This window comes from Lissotriton vulgaris, chromosome 8 (assembly GCF_964263255.1).
Source record: "Lissotriton vulgaris chromosome 8, aLisVul1.2, whole genome shotgun sequence".
Classification (NCBI taxonomy): Eukaryota; Metazoa; Chordata; class Amphibia; order Caudata; family Salamandridae; genus Lissotriton; species Lissotriton vulgaris.
The window spans coordinates 1,308,080,568-1,308,101,543 of NC_141696.1; the positions used below are offsets into that span (position 1 = coordinate 1,308,080,568).

At 42.1% G+C, this 20,976-nt stretch overlaps 1 protein-coding gene across 2 annotated transcripts in view; it reads left to right on the forward strand.

Moving 5' to 3' along the window:
- The window catches only part of ALKBH8 (alkB homolog 8, tRNA methyltransferase), a 410,467-nt gene that overhangs the window by 41,939 nt on the left and 347,552 nt on the right, over nt 1-20,976 (forward strand). For both annotated transcript variants that reach the window (XM_086935245.1, XM_086935246.1), the window contains exon 2: nt 5,768-5,903. In XM_086935245.1, coding sequence (XP_086791371.1) covers nt 5,775-5,903 — 129 coding nt within the window. In that variant the 5' untranslated portion in view covers nt 5,768-5,774. The remainder of the gene's footprint in view (nt 1-5,767; nt 5,904-20,976) is intronic.

Consider the following 20,976-nt stretch of genomic DNA (forward strand, 5'->3'; position numbering starts at 1 on the left):
AGATAAAAGGTACAGACAAACATAAAGAGAGACAAACAAGTAGCTCAAATCATTTGTCAATAGGCTCACAAATTAAAGCCAGTGACTTGTGCTCAGAGTGCCAGGGGGTGCACAACTCATACAAACTAGCAGAGGTGCGTGGCTCTGCCTGTGGTTGAGACTTGAAAGTTAATAACTTAGCCTTAAGTCGTGACTGAACAGTCTCACGTGTAGACTTTTATACTTGCCCTCAGTGCAAGTGAGCATGGGGGGAATATGTTGGTGAAAAAGGAGGGGAATGGCAGTGTGATAGGCATTCACACCCAACTCTATCACTCGGGCGATCAATGGGCCAAAGGCCAGTGACCACTCAACAAAAAAACTTCGAGGGTGAGAAGGGAAAGTTCTCACTTCACAGGGGATGACATTACACCCCATAGACCACGGGAGGGGGGGACAGCGCTTTTTGGCACATCCTAAAGTAAGGGAAGACAAGGGATAGAACAAGGGACAAACACTGTCAATCTGCTCCAAAGAGTACTTAGCTCGTATAGTCGAGTGCGGTCACGGTGTTACTCACGCCCACTACGCCAGTCTCCCGTTGATACACCTGATCAGCCCTCAGAACCGGGTCTCGCCGATCCAGGCTTGTGGAGTGCGGGCCGTTTTATGGGCATGGGTAGATTACGCTGCGACTGCGCTTCCGGGTTGGAAGGCGTGTGTAATGCGCATGCGCCATAATCGATGGAATAGAGCGTAAGCAGACTAGAGAGAAGCGTACTCACTTCCGGGTTGGAAGATTTGTAGTGCGCATGCGTAAGAGAGGTTCAATGTGATGGAAAGTGAACAGACTCGGGTAGGCATAGGTTTGATGTAAGTTCATAGAGTAAAGGGGGCAATGCACAAGCTGTGTTATATTTAGGAAAAAACAGGAGTGACTGAATATGAGTTATTTAGGGACAGAGGCCCAGGGTATATCGTCATTAAGACCATTTACATGAGTACCCAAGCGGTATACCCAACGCTGTTCCTTTTCAAACAGTCTGTCTGCAATATTGGAACCACCAGTGATTTGCTCAATCACAGTCCATCTCAGGTCCGTCTGTCACCTGACCGCTTCCACCAAATCACTGTCCTTGGAACCGGGGAAAACATGGTGGCAAAAAGCACATACCAACTGCAACTCCACGAATGTTGTCTACCTTGTCACATGCCCTTGTTCTCTTCGGTACGTTGGAATGACAACCAGAAAAGTAAAACAGAGGATATGCGAGCATAGGAGCAATATCAGGTGCAAGAAGGCAACTACGAAAATGAGCGATCATTTTTTACTAAACAATCACACCACCAATGACCTGAGATGGACTGTGATTGAGCAAATCACTGGTGGTTCCAATATTGCAGACAGACTGTTTGAAAAGGAACAGCGTTGGGTATACCGCTTGGGTACTCATGTAAATGGTCTTAATGACGATATACCCTGGGCCTCTGTCCTTAAATAACTCATATTCAGTCACTCCTGTTTTTTCCTAAATATAACACAGCTTGTGCATTGCCCCCTTTACTCTATGAACTTACATCAAACCTATGCCTACCCGAGTCTGTTCACTTTCCATCACATTGAACCTCTCTTACGCATGCGCACTACAAATCTTCCAACCCGGAAGTGAGTACGCTTCTCTCTAGTCTGCTTACGCTCTATTCCATCAATTATGGCGCATGCGCATTACACACGCCTTCCAACCCGGAAGCGCAGTCGCAGCGTAATCTACCCATGCCCATAAAACGGCCCGCACTCCACAAGCCTGGATCGGCGAGACCCGGTTCTGAGGGCTGATCAGGTGTATCAACGGGAGACTGGCGTAGTGGGCGTGAGTAACACCGTGACCGCACTCGACTATACGAGCTAAGTACTCTTTGGAGCAGATTGACAGTGTTTGTCCCTTGTTCTATCCCTTGTCTTCCCTTACTTTAGGATGTGCCAAAAAGCGCTGTCCCCCCCCCCTCCCGTGGTCTATGGGGTGTAATGTCATCCCCTGTGAAGTGAGAACTTTCCCTTCTCACCCTTGAAGTTTTTTTGTTGAGTGGTCACTGGCCTTTGGCCCATTGATCGCCCGAGTGATAGAGTTGGGTGTGAATGCCCATCACACTGCCATTCCCCTCCTTTTTCACCAACATATTCCCCCTATGCTCACTTGCACTGAGGGCAAGTATAAAAGTCTACACGTGAGACTGTTCAGTCACGACTTAAGGCTAAGTTATTAACTTTCAAGTCTCAACCACAGGCAGAGCCACGCACCTCTGCTAGTTTGTATGAGTTGTGCACCCCCTGGCACTCTGAGCACAAGTCACTGGCTTTAATTTGTGAGCCTATTGACAAATGATTTTAACTACTTGTTTGTCTCTCTTTATGTTTGTCTGTACCTTTTATCTTCACAGGTTTTTAATTTTGGTCTCTAATTTTTAGAGACTTGAGGTTGTGTGCTTCCCGCCTTTGGCTGGTGGAGCCCTCCTCTTTTTACTTCACAGACACAATTTTCACTTTCAAGTCCTACGGTTGGGTGGGCCTTAGCGTGCCCATACCGCCGGGGTTTACACTCTAGGTCCTGACGAATGCCAGGTTAATTATACCATACCGGCTGAAACATGTTGACCAACTACACTTTCACTTAATGTTATTGGTACAAGACCATCCAATTAGTTGGCCTTGTCTACCATCACATTTTTTAACTTTGTCCTTGATGATCACCTATTAAAAGAATTTTTGATACATACAAGGCAATTTTAAACCACCACTTCTCACACTTTTCACGTTACCTATCACATAGCCCTTCCATCCTCACAAGACCAGCTCCGCAGTAATTCTGGCGTTGCAGCACACCGGGGTGACATTCGTTCACACCCGGTGGGGCCCGATGATGAAGCAAGTCACCGACCAGGTCGGTGAGTGAGGGCTTTAAAAACAAACCAAATGGGCTTTGTTGATTCCTTGTGCTCTGTGCATACCCCTATCTAACCTGTACAGGAACACTCTTTTGTTGTTATTTTCTGATCATCAACCGTGCCAATACTCTTGACAACTGGGTGGTGTTCAGGGTGGTGATGACACCAGAAGTCAGAGTTTCTTGAGAATGGATGCCACATTTTTGATGGTAGGTTACCAAAACTTCCTTGCCGGACTGCTCTGTCTTTTTACTTACCATTATTTCTTAGGATGGGATTTTATACTTTTGATTTGAGAGTTCCAGGGCATTTCTCCGATACATTTGTGACTCGATGGCAGGTAGACAATCCTTGTGACAAGTATTGCCGCTAGCATTAAAAACCCAGGAACTATGTCCTACTACATGCTCACTGAATTGCAAAGAAATTCCTCTCTAGATTTTAACTTTCATGTATTGTATTTATACAGTGCTTACTACCTCTGGCGAGGTGTTGCATTAGGAAAGTTGAACAGTCGAGGTTTACTCTTGGGGTATGTTGTATGGTAGAACGTCTAGCTCAGTTCATGCAGCACTTGTATCACCCACAATATATATTATATCCAAGCAGTGTTTTTTTAATGAAAAATCTAAGACTAATAACAATATGCCAACCCCAATAACTTTAATAGGTTTTATTGTATAATCATTACTGTGGGTCCCTTTCTCACTTTGCCACTGGATTCAGGCTAGTCTGGCTGATGAGGGATGTTACACAGAAACCTGTCCCAGAATGCTTGTTTCCGGTCTGGGGAAGACCTGGCTTGGCAGTTCGAGCTGGACTATTCCAATGAGGAATAGGGTCAAGACTGATTTGCATATGGCTGGGTCGGAACTAGGGTGGCAAAGTGAGCTAAAGAACAATGATGGATTCATCATAGATCTGTAACTGGGGGTGAATGTCTGAAAAGTTTCAGCGCTCCGTCCATCATCTCCTTGTGTTTGCTTTGCTCGCTCTAAGTTGGCATGGTATGCCCAGACTTGTGTTTCCCTTGCTCACTTTGCCTCTGGATTTAAGCTAGCTTGGCGGATGAGACCGGTCCCAGGATGCTTGTTTCCGGAACACGGAAGACCTGGCTTGGCAGTTCGGGCTGTACTATTCTCATGAGGAATAGGGCCAAGACTGATTTGCATATGGCTGGGTCTGAACTTGGGTGGCAAAGTGAGCTAAAGAACGATGATGGATTCACCCCAGATCTGTGACAGGGGGTGAGTGAAAGGTTTCAGCGCTCCGTCCATCATCTCCTTGTGTTTGCAAATAGTCTAGCCGCTGGCAGTCGCTCGGGGGTAGCATTCCAACCAGTCGTTTTTCACCCACTGTGCTACTTTAGAAAGGGGCTTGGTCTCATTGTTCGTGTGCACTGAAATATTGTATCTTTTTCTTCAGTGACACATATTCAAAATGAGTTTTATTTAAGTTTTTATATTTATTTTGTATGCTACCCATTTTGCCTACAGTTAAATGATGATTTACTCTGTTTCCTTTTTAAATTTGTGGTTGTGAAGTGTTTTTGACATTATAACTTTGAGGCACACTACCGTTTGAGTGCTTGGTTGGGTGGTGATTTATTCTTTGTAACGCGCTGTTCCAAAAAATCATTAGCCACATCAGGGAATGCTTTTTTATTTAAACATTTTTATTGTAAGCATGTATTAGCCATTTTCCTATGGGTGCACGCTTTCTTTTTTTCCACTCTATTTGTCACATAGTTAGCAGTAAAGATTTTTTTTTAAATAACCATCGTACCAACCTGTTGGTGGACCTATTGGCCTCGCCTATGCTGGTTATGGTAGGGTAAATGTATTCATACATAGTTTTGAAGAGAGTTAACACAATTTGGATGGTGGTCGCTCTCCTGCATTCTCTCCAATAGAGGCAATTGGCAGATTTATTTTAAAGGATGTGTAAAACGGGGTGAGGGGTGATATTGTTTCTGCTCACATTTGTATTTTCTCTAATGACAATGAAATGGTCATGGTGCAGTTCTATATTTAAGACTGGAACGTTGATCTAGTGCAGGGGTCTCTAACTTTTCTTTAATTGGAACTTCTAATTCTCAACAAAACTCCCCCAGAGGTCTTAATATTATTAGCATTGTACTGTTGTAGAAGTGACCATGTCAGACATTATTGGCCACCCTAGGCTGAATTACCGCCAGTGATCACCTCAGTGCACGAGGCAGGGTGGCCAGTAGTAATTTAAAAAAGGATTTGTCAATTTGAAATGCCTTTTATATTAGCACTACACCTGGTACCAAGGTGCTAATATTAATAAGCCTCCCAGCCCCAAATCATTTATCACTTAAAGACCAGCTTTAAATATATTCTGGAAATTCCAAAAAAAATTCTCTGAACATCAGCTTAAGAGTTCTGAAAACACACATATTTTCTGTTTTGGTATACACATATCCAGTCAATCAAAAGCTTATAATTTAGTGGGGTTTGCGGCGCAGAGGAGATGCTTACAGATAGCTGAGAGCTACCAGTTACTCAAGAGCTGCTTGTTGGAGAACCCAAACCAGTGTGAATATTTGGTCTTAGAGCGCCACCTAGTGACTTCAGCTGTAAACTGCTATTCTCTGCATTTTCGTCTTGAAAACATTTTAAAACAAATATGGAGACTCTTACTGGCCGCTGACGCAAAACGTTCTTTTGTTTAAGACCATATTCTGGTTTTTGCGTCTTCCAGTTTTTTTGCTTGCCTTAGGTGAATGCTGTAATCGTCCTGATCGTGGAACCGAAGTTCAAGAGACAGAGTATTGTAAGCCTTGTATCCTTTGCTAATGGCTGCTTATTATGCCCAGCAGGCTGATCATGGACTGTGAGCGACAAAGCATCCCTAAGCTTACCAAAGAAGCAAAGAAATTGCTGCGGAAACAAAATAAAGCCAGGAACACCCTCCTGAGGCACGAAGGCATCGACAGCGTGCCCTACGCCACCCAGGTGATTTCAAGATTCTGCTGATGATACAGTTTTCTCACTATACATAGCACAGCCGCCAAGTTTACAAATTGCGTATGTGTGACATTACCATGGTACTAGTGTGCTTATGTGTGATACTTAATCGCTTTTAAAACCAAGATCAAAAATCCCTCTAATACATTGCCTCCCAAACTTTTTAAAACATTAACATGAGGAAGGTGATTTTTTTAATGTAACTAAAGCATCGTATGGTAGCGCACTTTCATTTATAGGCAGACATTTTCCATTGAAATGGGCACGATATTTACATAGACACACAGTTTTACTGATACAACTGTGTTGTACACAAATGATAATGTGTGGAAATCTTTTTCAGTGAGTATTAATCATTTGCTCATCACCATCTAAACTTTCTTGATTAGTTTTGATCCTATTAAACTCTTGTTTCTATCACACTTAAGAATTACAACAAAAATTGCTTCATTTTTGCATTCCAGACTGCTGAATTTGTACAGTTCATTTACAGGTATTTACATTTTGTGGTGTGTTACAAAAATGACTTGATATTCTGCATAATAAAAAGAGGTTTCAAATATTGACATCACAGCTCCTTATAAAACATACAAAATAAAATAAAGTGCTATGTGCTTTGCTTACTCATTCCATCGCAGGGACAAGGTGCTTTGTCAGAGGTATAGGCATTCATCTTTGGAAATACAACCAATTGGTGCACTATACCACGTCTTAATCTAGTTAGAACATACTGGTGTTGACTGTTTTTAACACACATCAAATACTCCTGACAACCCACCATTCCCTCCAAGAACATGTACATGGCAGCCATCGTCTTCTTTGACTCCACACGAAGTCTGAACATACTGGTGTTGACTGTTTTTAACACACATCAAATACTCCTGACAACCCACCATTCCCTCCAAGAACATGTACATGGCAGCCATCGTCTTCTTTGACTCTACACGAAGTCTAGCTGCAGACCTATACAAAATGAAAGTAGCTATAATGTGACTCTTACTTAGTGCTAATACCTGTGATGGCTCCTCCCCCACTGTCAAATGGAACACAGACTTAAACTATATAGACCAGCCATGGAATGTGAAAGGCATAATCCAATTTTAGAAAATAAAGTATTATCAGTTTGGTAAAGCTAATTTCTTCTTTCATCCAGATGGACAGTCAGAGCAACAATTGTGTCATTAAAAGAAGATCCTCCTGATAAAACAACCTCACCTCTTTATGCACAATTAGGGATGGGGCTGATGCAGGCAAACACAGCACCCGTTTTAAAAAGGTGTTTTCTTCTATTTGAGGAGATTTGCTTGTAGTGTACCCCTAAGAACAAGCCCAAATGTAGCAGCAGGTAATACTTTTGCCTTGTAAATATCAATCATTTCTTTAACTGGGGCAGACCCAGTTTAGATGAAAAATTAAATATCCCCTCACAATTCCTGCTCATTTTCAGTTTAGCATTTCCAATCTGTTGCACCATTACTTGTAAATTGCACCCCCAGATAGCAAAATGTATTTACTCTGTTTATTAGGAAGCCTTCGATATAGAAAGGCCTACATTTATTTGGTTGTTTCCCGCATATCAATGCAAAAGTCTTGGATTTGTTGATTATAATTTTTTGGGATGCCATATACTCCTCAGAGGCTACCATCTATTTCTGCAATCCATAATAGAGCATCATCTGCGTATAACAACACCGGAATAGGGCGCCCTGTAATGAGGAGTACATCAGCTTGAAGCGCCTGCAAGGCTTCATCCACTCCATTAATAAAAAGGGAAAGCAATAAAGGGACTAATATGCATCCCTGTCTAATAACCTTACCTACACTAAAATCAGGTGTGCACTTGCCTCGTGGTCCATAGCTGATTTGCTCATGAAGGCAAGCCAGGACACAGATAATCACTGTGGGAGCATCTAGGCTAGTCAGGGTTGACCATAGGATAGAATGATTAACTAGGTCAAACGCACTGCTAAGATCTACAAAGCATAGGTACAGAGACCCCGGCTTAGCCCTGGTATATTTCCCTATTAACAGATCTAAATTGACGGATTGTTCCCTTGTTCCCTGGCCCCTCCTGAACCCATATTGGGCCGGGGAAAGAATAGAATTTTCCCAAGAATATTCCCCATGCCCCTGTAGCAATACCACGCTCATCAATTTTACAGACTAGTCCAAGAGGGAAATGGGGCGGTAGAATTTAGGATCTGTTTTGTCACCTTTTTTAAAAATGGGAATGATTATTGACACAGACCAAGACTGGGGAATTATACTTTCGAGAGCTGCGTTGAAAACTCTAGTTAAAATAGGTTCCCATAGTTCTTTGAATGCCTTAAAAACTTCTACCGGATCCCCATCCGGACCTGGGGCCCTTCCACTAGCGCTAGAATTATTAGTGCGATTGGATGCCAACTGCAGGTTCGGTCAGGACCCATTTCTCTGCCCATGATTATAGTATCATTAAAAATGTTGGAAACATGTTCCACCCATGCATTGCAGGCTACAAGGGAACAAAGTTCTGGGATCTTATCCGATTTCAGGAAGGTGGCATTAATCGTATTCGAAAACAGCTTACTATCCCTTGTCTCTGCAGCTCGTCTCAAATTGGACCAGGCCTCTTCTTATAAGGAACTTTCCCTCTCGGCAATTGCTGCTTGTACTTATTGCGCAAAGTCTTGATTAACATGGTATTAACATGGTATCTCTAGGTGGATCGAACCATCCCCCACGTTTGGCTGGTGTGTGTCTGGAGCTTCTTGTCAGGAGGATATTAACACAATTGAGGAGGCTTTTAAAATTGTTATATATAGAACTGAACAACTGCCAATACTGTAACCTAAAATACTACTATAATCACACCCGTATATTGGAATTCAACACAACATGGGTCCAAGACTTATAGTTCGGTCTGAATTAATCTTTTTGTTTTATTTCTATTTCTCAACACATTGATTTGTTTGATTTCACAAAATGTTTACATTTTAAGCATCTACATCACAAATACGAAAATTCTTACACTAAAAAATAATCAATCAACTTACATATTCCTAATCATTCCATACGCACTGTCACTCACCCTTGTCAAACATTCAGACACAACACACTCACATACACAGCACCAAATATTTATTTACAATTCGTTTCAAGTATGACTTTTTACAATTTTTTACAAGAACCATAGCAACCTATTAAACAATAGTATTTTCTGATTTCATAGATTTGTATCTATATTTTTTTAATTTAGCGTTCTTACGGCTCATCAAACAACGGTCTATGCGTTTCAAACTCCTACTTGCTATGGAATTCTCATCAGGACCTAAAGGCTTATTGAATGTAAGCCTGACTCTATGTGCCCGAGGCTGAAAAATCCTACACACCAAAACAAGCACCACAGTATCTCTAAATGCTGCAGGTGACTTGTTTCATTTTCAGTATCCCCTTGGAACATTCAGTAGATGCGGGCATACAGGGCTGACCTCTGTACGTCGCTTGTGGACAGACCGATTCAAACAGCGTCTCCTTCTGTCTGTCCACCAAGACCTCAACCATTAGAGGAACTGCGATTCATATGAAAAGTCGGTTTGGGTCAGCCATACGGACATTAGGAGACAAATCAGGAAGATGGGCAATGGCCCAGCTCCCTATGGGAATCACCTTATGTACAGTATACGGGTCAAATGAGGACAATCCCCAGATCTTTAACAATCTAGAAATTGAGGCAGCAACATGGCCTGGCCCGTTTATATTCTGTGGGGACTTTAACATTCATTATGAAAAGGGGTTCGACAGCACCAAAAGATATCAAGGGAGAAAACCCTGAGTTCATCATGCACTCTCTGCTTTACAAATCAGCTACGATTTGCGTGATGTCTGGGGAGCAAAACACCCATCAGATCCTGGGTACACGTATTATTCAAACCCTCACAAAAATGTTATAGGCTTGACTATTTCTCTGTGTCATCCCCTCTTATTTCGTCTGTTGAAGTAAAGAAACTGATGAAAATACTTTCAGACCATAACCCCTTAATTGTGAGTCTGATACTCCCAAATCTACAACATCTAAATATGAAATGGATATTTGACAGATCACTACTGCACAACGAAAGCTACATAACACATATTAAAAAAAGGGTTATTGAATATTATGAAGTGAATCAATATAGTTCCTCAAGCAACACAGTCTGTGATAGCTTCAAAGCTGGGCTCCGGGGGTAGACAACTAGTTTTGTAGGAAAAGCCAGGAAACAAGAAAAGCACGAAATCAACACGCTGATATCTAAACTGGGAGAGCTGGAAAGAGAATATACAGGGGCAGTTAGACAAAAACTAGAGAGTGAAGAAAATATAATACGTCATAATATAGCAATTATTAAGGCTGAAATAAACAACCACTACATTAAGAAGGGAGCAGCTATCTACCAAGCACATAAGTTAGGAGGATATGAGTACGGGGAATCTATTGGTAAAGGTCTTGCTCTACGGACCAAACAAAAAGCAGCAAAAAATAATATAACAGAAATTAAGGGTAATTATGGGGTTTCATATACAGTAAAAAAGGATATTATTAAAATCTTCGAGAAATTCTATCAAGACCTATATAAGCAGGGGAATACAGATGCTATGCAAGATAGTGATACTGAGCGCATTTTAGGTAATCAACGTAGACTCAGTGAAGAAATGTGGAAAGAGCTGGACAAAGAAATAACGTTAGCAGAGATACTCGGCGTTTTACCATCTATGGCTACAGGGAAGGCGGCAGGTCCAGATAGGATTCCCCTGGAGCTATATAAAGTGGTTCAAAAAGAAATAGCTACTATGTTACTAGATTTGTTTTTGGGGGTACAATATAATGGGGTTCCTCCGGAGTCCTGGTAAAGGGCGGATATAGTAGGAAAATCTGCCAATAACCCTGCCTCATATAGGCCTATATCTCTTATGAACACAGATACGAAATTATATTCAAAAATTCTAGCTACCCACCTAGGTCGGATCATAGCTCATCTTGTCTCTCCTATGCAACACGGTTTTATACCGACAAGAGGCACAACAGACCATATTAGACGTGTAATAGCTCTATAAGACGTCACCGAGGCAACTGGGGAGAAGATGGCTATGATCCTCATAGATGCGGAGAAAGCTTTTGACCTTGTTGCATGGCAGTACCTATGGACAACTATGATACAAAGGGGCTTTGGTCCTGGCATTTTACCAGCTATACAGGCCATGTATTATCGGCTATATGCTAGATTGAATATTATGGGGGAAGAATCTGCTTCTATAACAATTGCGAGGGGGACGAGACAGGGGTGTCCCTGCTCGCCAATACTGTTTGCTATATATATTGACATCTTCATAGAGCAAATTCTTCAAGATCAGACTATCATCCCAGTACAACGTAACGGCCACAAGACAAAAATATTGGCCTATGCTGATGATTTGACGATAATAACAGCAAAACCAGACAAGGCAATAGTCCGAATTCAGAAACTAGCCGAGGAGTATGGCCGAAAATCAGGCTACCTCTTAAACACAGGCAAAACTCAGATTCTATGTAACATCAATACTGTGTGTAATGATTCTCGAAAATTAGCTGAAGTAACCTATCTAGGTATTAAGATTACCAGGGACATAGATGCCATCTGGAAAATAAACATGCTACCAATTACCAATGTGTGATAAGATTAGTATAGATCTTCAACGGCTGAACAGACTCCACTTATCACTCATAGGACGATGCAACAATGGTTATGTTTCCGAAAATCTATACCTGTTCAGGTCGATACCAGTTGCTGTTGAAGAACAGTTCTTAAAGAAAATAGATAGCATCTTCAGCAACTTTGCCTGGACATATTCTAAAATCTGCTGATCCTTTAAGTTCTTAACATTGCCGCAGGAACAAGGAGGATGGTCTGCTCCAAATGTTAGATATTACTATTATGCATGTTTTCTGCAGCAAATGGCGTATGTAATTATGCCAGACAGTAATGGCAGACAATATAACTTAAATGATGATTTACCCTCAATATATGAGTTAGCCGTAGGAATCAATGCACAAGGTGTACTTCTTCGACAAATCGAGCCTAGCTATTATAAAAAAACAAAAAGTTAAGATAATGCTAGCAATTTGGAAAATCTGGAAAAGGATGAAGACCCTAGATAACATACCTACATACAATAGATATACTCCGCTATGGCGATCTTCCCTCTCTTCATCATTTTTGTACGATAGAATGGCCAGACAATGGAGGAAAAGGGAGTCCTGATGGTGGGCGACCTATATTCAGTTGAACAAAGATTGTTATTCTCGGAGCTCCAACAAAAATATGGCTTATCCGATAACTCATTCTTTAAATATAACCAGATTATAAGCTATTTGAATAAAATAAAACATAAGGGATTATCACTCCATAAGATATCCTTAATTGAAATATTTTCTAATCCTCAGACTAGAATTAAGAATGTATATAAAATATTAATGGATATACTCCCAGACGATCTTGAAGTGGTAGAAGCTAAATGGGCTGTGAAAACCGGGTATCGCGATACCGATATATGCCGCTCCTTGAATTTATCTAGCAAGATTTTTCTCGTGACAAACCTGAAAGCCCAACATTATTATACACTATATGATCTCTACTATACCCCGGAAAAACTCCATCACTGGGGTAAAAGAGAGGATAATAAGTGTCCTAGATGTAAGCAAGGACCCGCGGATACTATACATATGTTTTATATAATTAAATACAGTAATAAAACAAATAGAAACTTTCTTGACAGCAGTTGTAGAGTGTCCTATTAAAATATCTGTAACCTTAATGTTACTAGGATGTGATGAAAGTATACAATGTGGCTATCATGTGAGCAAATTTGTTTTTATTGCAATAGCGGTAATTAGACTTCTTATCTCCACCTATTGGAAAGACGTAGATCCTCCACGGTTTCAAGCATGGATAGGCCGCTTATTGGATATATATCATCTCGAAAAAGAACTTTATAAATGTAATGGCCGGGGTGCTCGAAAGCTTGGCTGAGAAATCTGGGCTCCTTTGAAAAAATGGATTATCAGCCAGACTAGTATATAAAGGAATATAGGATATAAAAAGATACCCGGAAGATTTGACCGACAATAATGGTCTGTTAGCGTAACTGTAATGTTTTGGGATTGCTTATTCTCTTTTTTTTTCTTCTTTCTTCTGTTCTCTTTTTTTCCTCCTCTTAAACAGTTATATATTTACGCGGGGACTATCTACCTGTTTTCTTATTTGACTCAATGTATATATTGCAATTATATGTAAATGTAAATCTTTGCATAAACTAGATATCACAGGTTGCATATGTATGATATAGTGATGAAACTGAACCAGCAAATCCTCTTCAATAAAATAAAAAAGAAATTTGCTCTTTGGCCTTAAGGAATTGTAAATTATCACCAACTTCAAGTGGGTGGCAATTTGTGATTTTCTTTAAAAAGGCACTTTTAAAATTTTTTTAAAGTTCCATAATTTGCGATTCTCTAATTGATATTGTCTTCCCATTCATTCCTATGGGCCTCTTAGCCGTTAGGAATGAATAGGAAGGTATTCCTTATTTGTGAATCTCAATTTGCGATTCGCAAATAAGGAATATGTAGGATTCTCAAATTTTTGTCAAATCCTACATACATTGCATTATGCGATTCTCTAATTGCGATTCACTAAAAATCGCAATTTGATAATCGCAATACTCTTTTTTGATACATATGGCCCTATATCTTTACGAGCGAATTTATCAATGCGCTTTTCATGTAAAAGTAAGGAGCAACCACATACGGATAACATGCTGTTCTTATTAGAGTGGAAGACATTAAGAACATTCCATCTCTATTCAAGTGGTGTCACTAAACATGAATGAAGTATAGCATTTCGTTAAGAGGAAACACGCTCTGACCAATTTGCCAACACTAAATTTAAGTGTGGTATTGAACAAGAGCAAACCTTAGTTCGTAGGCCAAAATGATAAATTGAAAAGGCACTACTAAGCTTGGAGATGCTTGCATAGCTCAAGATAAGGATGGAACAGGAATGGTGGGACAATATTACTACTCAAAATATTTCTAGGCACTTTAATAAGATATAATGCAGAATGGTGTTAGTTTCAGTGAAAATACAAGACCGAGATCCTGCTAGGAACTGTAGGTGATGAATCATGATTTAATAGTATTTTGTAAACAGCTGAGGAGGGAAGTTCTATGTGGAGATGAGCAAGAATTAGTTCTAGCAGGGGAATGGAATATTGCAACGGAGCCACTAAAGAACAGATCAGGGACACCAGATATTGGGAGAAACAAAGATAAGGAAGGGTTTGATTAGTCTCATGAAAGACCTAGCATTGACAACTATGGAGGTTAGTACGCCATTCAAAAAAGGAATACACAGACAGATAACAAAACAATGGAGGATAATACAATAACAAAACAAAGGAGGATAATACATTATTTCCTCTATTGGCATTTTTAGATGGAAAGCAGATGTGGGGGAGAAACTAAATGGTAAGGTCATGGAGGGTAAAAAAGACAACACAGTCAAAGAAATGCCCAGTGGCAGATACCCAAAGATGGATTCACAATAGAATTCTTTAATGCATGTGAAAAGAGTTATACATTGGCTGATTTATATTTGGAGGTAATTGAAACTGGGAAACTTTAAGTACAGTAATACTGAAATCAAAGAGCGCTAACATACCTCTCAACACCTCCTCCTATTTTCCACATGGGCTGGCTCGAGAAGCTTTACCCTTAACTTGTTTTCAGTTTTTTTGAAGAACAGAGCTCAGTCTTGCTAGTTTCTTTCTATTCGCCCCACCCTCAAACGTCTCCCTTGCAGTATTCCTTCTACCCTCTTTAATCCTTATGCCACACCCTCAGCCTTTGTTTTTCATATTTGGTCTTTCAGCTTCTTACTCTTTCCCTATGTTACATGACACTCAACTAGTCATTTCTCTAGGTGGCAACTCTTCTGTCGCTCAGTCCCAATTTAGTGGGTGCCTCTTTAACTGTAGCGAGTTGGATGAAAGTTAGCCCTGTGAAGTTCTACTCAGACAAGACGCAGTTCCCCCTCTCTCTGTTAGTCTGACATCTGACTGGTGCGCCCCCGTGTGCTACCCACCTACTCTTGCCTCGACAGTTTGCAATCTTGGATTTATTTATGAATCTACTTTGACTTTGAAATCTCAAATCAGTAGTTCCCTCTCTATATATTTTTTTCTTCTGAAAACTCTCCGAATAATCTTTCTCTGCTTCACTCTTCCCCATCTCCTGCTGTGACACTGCAGTCCATATGTATTTCATCTGTCTAAACCTGGGCAATTCACTGTACTTGGACTTACCCATGTACCTATTATCAAGACAGTAAGTGTTTGAAAATTCTACAGGATTTGTTTCTGGGCATCATTCACCATATAGAGGTCTCGGTCTCGGTCCTCAGTCCTCATCTCTCTCATCGCTAATCTCATCTCTTGACCCTTGTTTGGCTTTCAGAAGCAAAGTGTTCAATCATTAAGGGTCTTGGTATTTATCACAAAAGATGTCTGGACACTGTTTTTAGTTTTCTAAAACACCATTTTACAAGTTCCATCTTGAAACTAAATTTGTCCTGCCAACTATTTTCTTGTGGATCTGCCTTGGCATTCGTAAATGTTCAGACCTCATAGCTAAAGCATAAGACTGATTCAGGAAAGACAAGCTGTGCCTAAAAATGATAGCTTATTTCAGGAATTAATGTCCAAACATCATTCACGTATTTAATATGCATTTATTGAGGTAATCAGGATTTTAGCCTGATGTAACAAAGTGCATCCGACACGTGTTTCACTCATATGGCTGGCATGCCTGAGGCTTTCTGAAGGCCGATAGATTTATACCAAGTGCACATAAAACATTATATACAAGTAGTGGTTTGCATAATTAAATAACCATATAGTGCTACATGAATATGAAATATCACGTAGTGATATTAGCACAAAACATATGATAATTTTAATTATAAAGTCACAATAAACAGAAAATACATATCAAAAAACAAAATTGGAAAAGAGAAGAATGTGGGCATGAAAAAAGTGAAAAAAGTGGGGAGAAAGAAGGTTAGGAAAGAAGGAGGGGAAGAAAAATTGTTACAAGTTCAATATTGGTTTTAAGATAACAAGACTCATTTACATTGTAATTTTACTATAAAATAAGGAGAAAATTTGATTTAAAAAAAGCCAGCTGTGTCATATTCATGGTTTACTACCATTAAGAAAATGTTGCAGTGATGATACAATGCAGTTATTAGGATTGTAATGATTTTTATTGATTTTTTTTAAAGGGAAAAACCATACAACATCCTTTGCCTACATCCATTGGCCGGCGAAGTAGCTAAGATCTGAGGAATGAAAGAAAAAAAAAAGGTGGGGGAAGCAGGTGGCAAAACAATTAAACAAAATAACCATTACGTGCACATATCAATCTATAGAAGTGATCACTGTGTTCTTTTCACCGAGGACTGAAGTGGAGGGGGTTGCTTGTTATCTGTAGTATACGCAAATACATAGGGCACGTGAGCTCCTGGAACACTCCTGAGAGGTGTTCTATACATGATCTCCATTGTTTTTCAAATTTGGGCAAAGTGCGATTGACTCCTGCCGTTAATTTTTCCATTCCCAACAAATCCCAAAGTTTGTGGAGCCAGTCCGTGTGTGCTGGGACAACGGTGGCACCCCATTTTGACAAAAAGACTTGTTTTGCCGCACATAATGGCAGGTTAATGGCCTTTCCCTTATTGGAGTGTAGCGGATAGGTTAGCATGTTGGTTAGTCCCAAAAGGACTTAGCTAGGGTAATACAGTATTTCGGTGTCAAACATCTGGTCAATGTCTGTAAGCACCTCCTCCCAATACCTATGCAACTTACATGTATCCTCCCGCCCCAACTGCCATCGAGCCAAGCGTGCATGGGTGTAATACCAGTAGTGTGCCAGCATCAACAACGTCTCCAAGCCGGAGGCACTAGTGGTGGATATTCGGGCCCGGTGTAAGATGTCTGTGCATACTTTATCTGTGAAACGCCACTCACATTTGAGCTCCCACCGTCTCCTGGCCCGGGTTTGCAAAGGGGTACTTTGTGTATTGAGTAAGGAGTATATGTCGGATAGAATGTGTGAGTCGTCCTTTCACTAGAGAAGCCAGCGTTCGAAAGGCGTCAGTCGCCTGCTGGCATGTGGTCTAATGCCTAGGCTGGTCACCCAATGCCTAATCGCCAAGTAATGCCAATATTCAGAGTCTGGGAGCCCAAAGACCAGTTGCACCACCTTAAAGTCTAGCAGGCCTGTCACATCAAATAGGTCCCCAATTTGCTTGCAATTGGCCTCCTGTCAGCATATGAATGCCCTCTCTTGGGTGGCTTGTGGAAAATCCGGGTTTCCTATGATTGGTGTGAGCGGGGAAATCTGCGTGGAGAGCTGCCTGGTGGAAAACACCCCATCCCAAACCCCCATTGTACCTCTAACTACCGGCCAAATGTTGAACCCGGGAGACCGGTGCTTGCGTGGGAGCCAAGGGATCTTCCAGATGTAGACATGTGCCTCTGCCTGATCTAGAGAACACCAATGCTTCTCAGTCATTGGGCGCTGCCACTCGACCATGTAGCGCAGTTGCGCAGCCTGATAGTATTTCGCCAGTTTGGGAATACCCAAGGCCCCTTTGGCCATTGGCAGATAAGGATTCAAGTGCCGTCTGCAATTTTTTAAGGACAGTGGCAGGTGGTGCCAACAGCATTACTTGCATAAGGTACAGTATTTTGGGCAACAATGACATTTTGACCGCTGCTATATGGCCCACCCAGGAAATGGGACCCTCCTTGCCAAGATTGGATAAGTGACTGCACTCTCTTGAGGACATCAGAGTAGTTGTGGGTCACCGTGCCCTCTCTAGTCTGTAAGATCTGAATACCAAAATATGGGATGCCCTGCTGTGCCCAGTGAAAGGGATACTCTGACTCCAAGCATTGGCGCTCTTCCTGGGGGATAGTGATATTAAGTGCCTGGGTTTTAGAGGTGTTCTCCTTGAAACCCGAAATTCCCGAATGCCGCAAGCTCCTCCAGGAGGGGGTGCAGTAAGTGGCCCAGGTTTGTAATGGTCAGCAGCATGTCATCAGCGTATAAGGCTATTTTGTGCGATTGGCCTCCCACCCAGGCTCCCTCTATCTGCTGGTGATGATGGATGCGTTCCGCCAGTGGCTCCATATAGAGCGCAAACCGCAGCGGTGAGAAGGGGCATCCCTGGCGAGTCTCTCTGGAAATAGAGAAGGTCGGGGACTGCGCATTGTTCACCCTAACTAGCGCTTTATGCCCCGCATACCCCGCCCAAATCCAGCACCGGAATCTGGGTCCAATGCCCACTGTTTCCAGTACCGTTTGCAGGAAAGGCCATAGCACGTGGTCAAAGGCCTTCTCTGCGTCTATTGAGAGGAATATGGTCGATTTTTGAGAACGCTGCGTCTTGTCAAGCAAATGGAGTTATCTCCACATGTACAACCTGGTATGAAGCCAGACTATTCGGGCTCAAATAGCCCCGGCATGTGTACCCCCAGCCTTATGGCTAGTATCCCCGTAAAAATCTTTGCGTCCACATTTAGTAAGGAAATAGGGCGGTAGGAGGCGCAGCGCTGGGGATCTTTGCCTGGATTCGGCAGTACTGTTATCATTGCCATATGCATAGTTTCGGATAGCTCCCCAATTTAACTAAAAGAGTTGTAAAATCGGGTTAGTATAGGAGACAACAAGGATGTGAATTGTTTATAGAAAGCTGGTATAAACCCATCTTGTCCTGGCGCCTTATCATGTTCGAGTCCCCCGATCGCTTCCTGCACCTCCTGCTCCGAAATGTCCTTGCCCAGAAGGGGATACTAGTGGCTTGCAATTTCGTTATGGGGGCCTGTGTAACATATGGGGTACAGTCCTCTAACAATTTGCCCTCTACCCTATATAGATCCGCATAGAATCGCACAAATTCCTCTGCTATATCCTCATCCCTTGTGATGAGTTCAGCATTGCCGTCCTTGAGACTTTGCACGCGCCCAGCAGTTACCATTGCGTGCAGCCTGTGCGCCAGCAGTTTTTCTGCTTTGTTGCCCCCTGCATAATATTTCTGTCGCGTTCTCAACGGTCCTTTGTCGCTGAGCTTTGTGGGAGCCTGTACGCTGATGGGCATCCTCCAGCTCTTGAACCGTGTCTTCTAGTTGGGTGCGCTTCAGTGCATGCTCCTTATTAAGTCGGGCTGCGATCGCTATATATGTACCTCTGATGACGGCCTCAAGGGCCTCCCAGAGTGTTGCTATTGATGTCTGTGTTGTCTCATTAACGCCAAGATAATCCCTAATGGCTTCCCCCACTTCTTTATTAGTGGCATCATAGGATAACATTTTAGGGTTGAGGCGCCACGACCCACCTGTCCGACTTGATGGTGGTAGGTGTAGGTCTGTCTGGATGGGAACATGGTCTGACAAGGACGCCACATCAATGGTGGCCAGAGTAACTCTAGGGGTCAAGGAGGCTGAGACGAGAAAAAAATCAAGCCTGGCATAAGATTGGTGAGCCGCAGAGAAGAAAGAGTAGGAATGTGATGTCGGGTGCAGTTTCTGCCAAATGTCAGTCAATCTGGCCTCTGTTAGCCATCGTGTTCCCTGTGGAGTGAACATCCCTGTGTTCCCAGAGCGTGGGGGAGTTCTAGCCAATACAGCATCCATTACTAGGTTAAAATGGCCCCCAATTACTAAGTGTGTGTCTGGAGAAGCTAGCACTTTAACCAGTGCCTGAATGATGAAATGCTCTTGTTGATCGTTAGGTGCATATATAGACGCTATTGTGAATAGCTGCTGCACTTAAGATACCCGCGAAGACCGTATCCGTCCCGGGATGTCAGATTGAACCGAGACAACCTTCCCTCAAAAATGTGTAGCTACTAGAACCGCCACTCCCGCCGTTTTCCCTGGACCGGAGGACCAGAACTGGTGGTCGAACCATCTAGAGAGCACTCTGGGCCAATCTTTTTTCAGAAGATGAGTCTCCTGTAACAGGCACAGGTCACACTGAAGCGCCCTCTGCACGCAAATTAATGCTATCCTCTTAGTCGGTGAATTGAGCCCTCTGACATTAAGGCTAACTTTGCGTATCATGTCTGTGAGAATGTGGCACCGCTGTTCATACCCATCCACCTCCCGCCCGTTACCACCCGCTGGTACTCAAGTGTGAAGAGTGGCATTGCAAGAATATGCTGTGCATAGGAGCATGTAAAAAACATTTCAATATTAACTCATAGAAAAACAACTGCACCAATGGGTGCACGACTTGCAGTTTTGTAAAGAGGGTCCATGTCCATCGAAGACCGTAGCAGCGTTCTAGGAGTGATAAGGGAGTCTTCTGCTCCGGCCGCTACTGGTAGCCGTATTAGAAATCTTTGTGAGTTCCTTGGGGGTTCGGATAGCCCCTTGCAGGACAATTTGTTAATTAATTTTTAATTGGTTATCAATTTTTATTAAATATTATTTATTGGAAGGCTCTGGCTGAAATAACTCGTAGCCCGCGCTTTAACACTCAAGTGCTGGAGATTGAGCAGACGGGGGAAGGATGTGTCAGGACACTAGGGGGATCCTTGAAACCTTTACTTCTAATTACGCTGCATTATATACCATGCAATGGCAAGCGGAGATAGACCTTGATGCGTTTATGGGAGATGTAGCGTTGTGTTGGCTTAGTGATGTTCATTGGGAATTTCTCAGTTCTGCTCTGGAGATAGACGAAATTAGAGTAGCTATAATGTCATTGAAAAATGGGAAGGCGCCAGGATTAGATGGCATACCTGCCGAGTTCTATAAATGCTACATAGATGTAATGGCGCCTGTCCTAAAAGACGTTTTTGAAGAGTCCCTTGAAGTGGGAATACTCCCCCCTTCAATGAGAGAGGTGGTAATAACGTCCCTATTGAAGCCTTGTAAATATCCCCAGGCATGCAACTCTTATAGGCCATTGTCGTTCATTAATTGTGATACAAAAATATTA